Source organism: Aethalodelphis obliquidens, unplaced genomic scaffold (genome assembly GCF_003676395.1).
Source record: "Aethalodelphis obliquidens isolate GAN/ISIS:26980383/991018 unplaced genomic scaffold, ASM367639v1 scaffold1, whole genome shotgun sequence".
Lineage (NCBI taxonomy): Eukaryota > Metazoa > Chordata > Mammalia > Artiodactyla > Delphinidae > Aethalodelphis > Aethalodelphis obliquidens.
In genome coordinates, this window is record NW_020837945.1 from 39,850,011 (window position 1) to 39,858,663 (window position 8,653).

Consider the following 8,653-nt stretch of genomic DNA (forward strand, 5'->3'; position numbering starts at 1 on the left):
CTATACATCAGTCTATGCTAGGTTTCAGTAAACTGCACAGATCCCTGAATAGTACTTACTGTACATAAGATGGACACATTCTATTTCCATGTGTTCTGCAGTTTAAAAGGCAATCATACTTGATCTGAAAGACTTTGCAGAAGACCTACGTCTTAAATATCAATAGGCTTTAAATAAAGGGAAGAAAGAATATGAATGTGAAGAGCAAAAGGAAGAAAAGTTACAGAGGAGAGAAAGTACAGGTTTATATTAGGAAAATAGTACATAACAGTTGATTCTCATTATTTGCAGTAGTTATGTTCTATAAAGTCAGGAATACTGAATTAGGGAATATCAAACCATTGTTCCTAGGGGAAATGCAGGCTTAGGTTCCTGTGAGCCTTTGATCACAATTTTTGTCAACCAGTCTATACCTAACCCTGTTTTATATGTTTCTGTTGAAAGACACCTTACTTATCATAGTTGATCATTAACATTGAACTCATGGTCAGTAGCACTGTAACTCATGCCTGAAAAAAGCTTATCTAACAAATGTATTTTTTCCACATTTGTATTTTTTCCAATTTTTCCACATTTGATCCAAGGCACGTCACAGGCTTCTTGCACTTAGAAACGCTAGACCACACTTCAGTACATTTTAACCCTCAACCAACCAAAGGCACAAAATAAACCGCAAAGAAAACACTAATTTACAGTATTAGTGCTGAGTCAAGATGGCAGAGTGTCACCTTGCTTGAACAAAGCTGGAAACGTGTGTTGGGTGACTCAGATGTTTTGCAGCTCTGCGCATGTCCACAAGTGAGCACAAAAGTACTGCAAGTGTTCACTTGTTACAAATATATTTTAGTGAGTAGGCAAATTCAAAACTAAGGAATCCAGAAATAATGAGGATCAAGTATAATTGCCTTTTAGACTGCAGAACACATGAAAATAGAATGTGCCCATCTTATGTACAGTGGCACATTTGTTCCTTAAAAAAACAATATTTCAATATACCTTCGTTCTGTTAGTTTTTACTCTCTAGGAATCTTAGTCATCTTACAGTGAAAAACACAGTTAAAGGCAAAAACTTTTTTTTCCTTTTTTGGTTTTACCAAATTGACAGAACTAAATGTCTGTCTAATTTGAGGAAAAGGTCATATCTGAAGATCACACACCTGGACTGGATAACGTTTCAATAATGTTGAGGAGGAAGACTACTCATTTTGCAATTTTCTGCATGTGACAGGGGAGGAAAAGGTACCTAATGTGGTCCTGCCATATAGCAATGTATGAATTAGTTTTCACTTAAATTTCTCAGAAATTTATTAATTCAGGAAATATTTGTTTAGGTCCCCTAAGTAGGAATTACAATAAGTGATGGAGATGAAATGGAAAGTAAAACCAGGCAAGGGCTTAACCTGTAATAGGTTAAAGTCTATTTAAAAGGCAGCCCATTTGAGATGTAGTTTAGTGCAGTGATTAAAACAGAAGCTTTGGAGTCAGATTACTTGGGTTCAGATCTCACTTGGTAGCTATGTGACCTTAGCAAGCTATTTCACCTTCCTATACCTTCATTCTCCATTTGTAATGGAGGGGAAATGGTAATACCTAGCACATAAAGACTTGTTAGGTTTAAATGTCAATTAACTTTAAATATTGTATGTAAAGTGCTTAGAACAGTGCCTGGCACACAGAAAGCTAATATATATAGGCATTAGCTGCTCTATTATCACTGTCAGCATCCTTGTTGTTTTTAGTATATTTTTGTAACAGTAATGTAATTTGCGAGTAAAGTAATGTAATTTACACCAATAAATAAAATTTTATCTATAGTGAGTAGGATTTAACAGGGGTATCTGTTCTAACCTAGGGTGTCAGGGACTACTTCCCTAAGGAAGTTGTATGTAAACTGAAATCTGAAGTATTGATAGTGAAAGCAAATAAAGAAGAGCATTCCAGGTGAGAGACAGTATATGCAAAGGTCCTGTGGCAGGAGGAAACATAGCACATTTAAGGAAATATTAGATCAGTGTGTCTAGAGGACAGTGGTGTAGAATGAGACTGGCTTGTTAATCAGAGTTCAGATGGTGCTTGGTATCACAGGTCAATTATGGAATTTGGCTTTTAATACTAAAAGCAATGCAAAGCCACTGGAGAGTTAGGTATGTGTAGGCTGGTGGGGGTTGGGGGGCACAGTGTCATACTTGCAAAGATTACTTTGGCTGCAGCATGCATAAAAGACCGTGTTTGCTTTGTATCTTTGAAACTGACATATTTCATATAATACACACATATAATATATACACAGACACATATATAATAATAAAATATTTTGGCCTTACTAGGTGGCATTAATTTCTTTTAACAAAAGTAGTTGTGAATATAAAATGTAAGAGAATTCTTTTCATGTATTTTTGCAAAACTCAATGTTTTGAACATTTCTTGAAATCATGGTTTAAAATGAATTAATAGGTTAAATATCTATGCTAGTATATCCTTTAATTTAGACATTAAAACTTTTGAAATTTTTTGAAAAAATTAAACAATTCTTTTTAATTTAGACATTACCTGCTTGCCACATTATAGGCAAATGTAGTTTTCCCATTTGAGTAGCAGTGGATTTTATGTTGTCAGTGTTTTTTTTTTTTTTTGCGGTACGCGGGCCTCTCCTGTTGCGGAGCACAGCCTCCGGACGCGCAGGCTCAGTGGCCATGGCTCACGGGCCTAGCCACTCCGCAGCATGTGGGATCTTCCCGGACCGGGGCACGAACCCGTGTCCCCTGCATCGGCAAGCGGACTTTCAACCACTGCGCCACCAGGGAAGCCCCAGTGTTTTTTATTATATAATTTTTTGCCTACTGTTCAGATGAGGTTTTTTGCAGTTGTCTTTATTATATAGATGTTAAGCAGATGGTTTCCAAATGAGCATTTCATTTTTTTTCTAGAATACTAACGCTATTATGTTTGATTATGGTAGAATATCTTTAAAAAACCTGCCTTTTATTGATGTGCTCCCTTTGGACTTACTCCATAGTAAAATTTTCATAATTATGTAGCTAACGTGAATCTTTTCATATATTTAGACAATGCAGGCAGTTAACAAGAAGATGGATCCACAAAAGACATTACAAACAATGCAGAATTTCCAGAAGGAAAACATGAAAATGGAAATGACTGAAGAAATGAGTAAGTTTAATAACTTGTAATGAAATTTACAGGTTTTTCTCTTTGAATTAGCAAGTTTATTTACTAGCAACCTCATATTCTCATCCACGAAGGCACAAATGATGAGAAAAGAAATGATACAGCTCCCTTCTAGATAGATGACTATATTGTAATTTCATTGTATTTTTATATAAGGCTCAAAATTCTATTAACATTTAACTGAAGGAAAAATATAAAATATGTGATGCCATACTTCTATGCCATATTGGCCTCAGCAGTCTTACTTTGTTGATTAGAGGACCGAAACCAACTTGTGAATAAAATAACTCTTCCTGGTATAAGTTAGATAGTTTAAGAGTTGTGTTGATTCTTTCATACTATAGAAGATCTATAAATATATATAGAAGATATATTTTTATTTTTTCATACTATAGAATATCTAATGTATATCTATCTATATATAAATTTAATGTATATATTTCATGCTATAGAAAATCTATTTATATTGGAGGTAGAGATAACGGAGTTCTTTCTTTTTTCTTTTTCCCTTTCCAGAGTCTAAATTTAATATTTAATTTTCTTCTTTTTGAGTATAAACTACAGGCTGTGGTGGAAATATGAGGAATAAAATGAACAAAGCTATAAAAAAAATTTATCATCACACCACCCAGATATAGTTAGGGTTAACATTGTATATGTCTTTCCTATATTTCTCCATATCTTATAAAATGAGATAATATAACATGGACAATTTTGAATCTTACCTTGCCTTTAAAAAACAGTAGTATAACATAAACATGTACTCATTACCTTGAATTTTCTCTGAAGTCTATTTTTTTAATGGCTTTAATATTATGTAACATCAATATACCCTAATTTATTGAACCATTCTTACATTGGTCAATAAGATTGTTTTAAAATGTTCAATGTATTTGATAATCCTTTGATAAATATGTTTCTTTGTCTGAATTTCTTCAATGTTCTTAGAGTATTAACTTTTATAAAGCTTTTGATTCATACTGCCAGACTTTTTCCAGAAGGACTATACCCATCTTTATTTCACCGATAATAAATGAGTGACCCTTCACAACACCCTGGTCAACATTGAATCATTATTTGTATGATATGTCAAAGCTGGCATCATTATTTCGCAAAGATATTTTCTAATTGTTTTACAACTATGTCGGGATATGCCAGTTTAGTTCTGCTTATCTGCTAGCATTTTAATTTAATGGCATTTATTGCATAAAATAGTATCTAATTAAATTACTAGGATTACTAAATTTACCTTTGTTCTAGTATTCTATTTCAGAGTATCTATTTTCCTTCTAAGGTTTAATGATACTGTACATGTATCTTTGATAGTTCCAAAAATTGTTTACTTTAGTTTTTACTTTGAACCTTTACTTTTAAAAATATAATTTTTCGAAGACATCATTAGTGAATTTTTAATGACTGAGGGAATTGTCATTTATATAATGATCACGGTATCTAATATGTTTATGTGGACTCCAGTGGTGACACAGGTGTGAGCAGATCTTAACAGAGGGATTAACTATTCCATTAAGCTATAATGAAGAGAATCATAAGCTTGTACTTAAAACTTGTATCTGTCACAATTCTTGTTTGTGTTTTAGTAATTTGAAAGTGAGTCTGAAAGAATAGTAGTTATTGGTGGTTACTTGTTTTTTCAGTAAGGTATTTTAACATTAGTATTTTCACCCAAAGATAAATTCAAGGTTTAAATGGACATGTCTTTGTCCAATTAGAATTTATATTGTACAGTGTTGCTCCAACGCTTGTTCACATTTAGATTTTGGAAACAAGATCTTTGGGAAATTTTTATTACATCCTGATTACACCATTCTGGTGTTTCTCCTCCATCCTTTTCTTTCATTTTTTCTGCAAGTCGTTTTGCATTCAGGCCCTTATAAACTCTGACCTGGACTCCCTACCTCCCTTGTTACTTCACTATAATCTGAGTATCACTGCTAAATTATTTTTCTAGAAGCTTACCTCTGAGTGTGCTGATCATATTCCCACAGTGGCTTCTTTCTGACTACAAAATAAAATCCTACATTATAAATCAGAAACAATTTTCAGGTCAAGCCCCTTTATTTTGTCAGTGCGAATACTGAGGCTCAGAGAGGTAAAATGACTTCCCCCAAAGTTGCACAGGTACTAAGTGGAAGAATTGAGATTGTAATTAAAGTCTTAACATTCATTTTCCTTCTTTGGAGATGATATTCCACTTTTCTGGCCTTTAGCTGTTTAGCTTTTTCCAATTGACTTTATACTATTAAACTAACACAAAAAATTAAATTATCAAACCGTGCTCATACAAATCAGAGATCTTAACCAATATCAAGCTTTAGTAGCAATGTCAAGGATACAAGCTATTAAGATGTACATGCAAAACAAGGAGAGTGGTGGACGTCCCAAATGACTCTCCAAATCTTTTCTTTCCATATCAGACATAAGCTCTTTGACCTAGCATAAGAGATGATGTGTCCAATAGGTTTGCTTATCATCTCATGTTGAAAAGAGCATTTTAGGAAATATATTAAATTTATACCTCAGATGGTCACCTACCTTTTATGTTATTTTCTAGGGAGTCATGGATATAAACCCATAGATAGTAGCTATAGCAATACCAAAGCAAAAACAGCCTGCTAGGAGCATTCCATAAACAAGGACTCTCTTGCTAGCAAATATTAGTCTGTTTACCAGGAGCCCAATTCGCAGTGTGCTTACAGAGAGATCAGACTAGGTTACTTGTCTTCCTTTCTCTGGGGGCATTCCCCGGTGATCATGTTAGTAATGATCACAGGCCAGTTGCTTTAATTCTTTCCTTCTCAACCATTTTCCATTTATACATCTTAAATAAACAGAGGAACTTACTCTTTCTTATATATATTCCCTATTGTCTTTGCTCACACTACGCTATCTCTGTTTGGTTAAATCCTATGTGTTCTTCAAGGACCATCTCACATTTTACCTCCCCCCAGGTGGATATACTCTCTTCCCTTTGAAGCTTTATAATCATTTACCTTTCCATTTATCACAAACTGTTTATTTTTTTTTTCTGTTCTACTTAAGTGTAAACTACCTAAGATCTTTACTTTTCTCCATCTATTCATAAATTTTATTTGTACTGTGTAAATTACATAGTTGGGCCTTTTTCTAAAAATATAAACCTAACCTGAAATCTGTTTGAAAGTAACTGCTTTGTTTCCTCCCCTCCTCTCAAGTCAATGACACACTTGATGACATCTTTGATGGCTCTGATGATGAAGAAGAAAGCCAAGATATTGTGAATCAAGTTCTTGATGAAATTGGAATTGAAATCTCTGGAAAGGTATGAATGTCTTATTCTCTCAGTTGGAAATATTTTCTCTATCATTTGTGTCACTTAATTGTTTTAAGTTTTCCTTTATGTTAGGTTGCATATTTTTAATATTTGTTTGAAAAGTAAATTACACCGGTTTGCAGCACATCCTTTATGTCCTATCCCAAAAGTTTGATAATACACATTTTTTCTCTTTTTCTCTCTTTAATATAGATGGCCAAAGCTCCATCAGCAGCCCGAAGCTTACCATCTGCCTCTACTTCAAAGGCTACAATCTCCGATGAAGAGATTGAACGGCAACTCAAAGCTTTAGGAGTAGATTAATCAAAAAAGCCATTATATTTTGCCTATTATAATTATTTAGTATAAACCAGGCACAGTGCAGATTCCTTTTACAAAACACATTTATTTTGCAAAAATGAAGACCATGAGTAAACAGTTGTTTCCTAACCCATGGCTGTTTTGAATCTTTTGCCAAAGAATGACAATGATGCAAAAATGGGAACAGTTTGGATTTTAATTAAAACTGTTTAGGAGTGATGATGTGTAAATGTTGACTTCTGCATGGCATAGAGAAATTATATTCATTACTTAGCGTAGTTTATGTTCTAAATCTTTTTCACTGAATACAAATCTTGTTAAAGCCACTAGGCACCAGCTTAAAGAGACCTGTAAAAGTATTAAAAGTATATCATTAATTCTGTATCTGTTAACTTGTCCTTTGTAAGCGATATGTGTTATGACCATAGGTGGTTCACCTGCCAAATTATTTTTAAATTACCTAAAAGAAGAGTGCTATTTAAACATCTGTCTTAAACAAAAACTGTTATGAGCTTTTCTTTTCTTTTTTTTTCCTTTGGGAGAACATTCTAGTTGGTAAGTTTCTTACCTTTCAAAATGTGCTTGGCACCTGCCTTAAATAGCACAAACATATTGTGCACATCTTTAAATCATTTTAACTGACAGAAAAGAATTACATTTTAAACTCAAATTGAAGCCTTTTACAAAAATTATCCAGGCTCTTTTTTGTAAAGCTTATAAAAGTGAATTAAATATAATTAGCAAAAAGAGACACTGAATTAATAACATTTTTTAGTAATAAAACAATATATTTTGATCTTTCTTCCAAGAACTTAGATTTTCTCCATATGAGTTATAATTTAATCTCCTTAGTTTTGAACTGTATTAATGTGTACACTGAACGCTCTAAATTGAAGCCATCATTCTCAGTTAAATAACACTACTATGACAGTACTCAACCTAAATTTTAAAAATTAGCATTTTTTTCTTGGTAAATAAACTATAACTTTGTCAGAAATTACTGCCTGAATGTGTATTCATGTATTAGCTGCATTTTTTAAGGTAAAGTTGCTATGGTATTTAATGTATGGATAGAAAGTGAGAATAAGTGAAGAAGTGGCAGATTAGTTAGAATTTAGAATTAGGTTAGCTTTGAAAAATGATGTTGTCATATATGGGTTCTAGCACATCCCACCATAAAAACTCTTCTGGAGGAGATCAGATAGCTGTAACCTGGTTAATTTCGGATAATGGATATTTTGGACTAATATGGAGAACATCAATACATTTTAGGACTAGTAGACATGTGGCATATGGATTGGTGGGAAAAACAAAAACCTAAACTTTACAGTTTATAATCCATAAACCATTTTATAATGTTCAAAGATAAGATTCCGTTATTGATAATATTAAATGCAGTTACCGTGAACATTGATGGGTCAAAACATTTTACTGGATTATGGAATGTTAACCCAGAACTTGTTTTGATTCTTGGATGTACATAATAATGCTAACTAACTTTCTTGTTTACTTTCTTGTTTACATGTGGGGGGTTTTGTTTTTAAAATTATTTTGTTAAAAAAAAAATCCCAATAAAGGTTTATTGCTGTTATGCTTTTTTTTTCCTTTAACTCTATTTTTGGTTTCTGCTAAAGTTAAAAGTTTTATGCATATCTGGTAATTTTTCAAAAGACTGATTTTTATTACTTTCTTGGAAGGAAAAATTAGATAACTCTGCTACTTACATTTTAGCAATAATTATCTTTTTAAGAATTAGCAGCTGATACAAGACTGATGTTTGTGAATGGAGTAAGTCTAAGAATTGATGGTTTTACATGACATTTATCTGACAGTTTC

At 32.9% G+C, this 8,653-nt stretch overlaps 1 protein-coding gene across 1 annotated transcript in view; it reads left to right on the plus strand.

The window, feature by feature from the left end:
• Positions 1–8,408, plus strand: part of CHMP2B (charged multivesicular body protein 2B) — a 29,841-nt gene extending 21,433 nt beyond the window's left edge. Inside the window, exons 4-6 of the mRNA XM_027102749.1 lie at positions 3,066–3,168; positions 6,399–6,505; positions 6,710–8,408. Coding sequence (XP_026958550.1) covers positions 3,066–3,168; positions 6,399–6,505; positions 6,710–6,820 — 321 coding nt within the window. The 3' untranslated portion in view covers positions 6,821–8,408. The remainder of the gene's footprint in view (positions 1–3,065; positions 3,169–6,398; positions 6,506–6,709) is intronic.
• Positions 8,409–8,653: the final 245 nt, after the last annotated feature.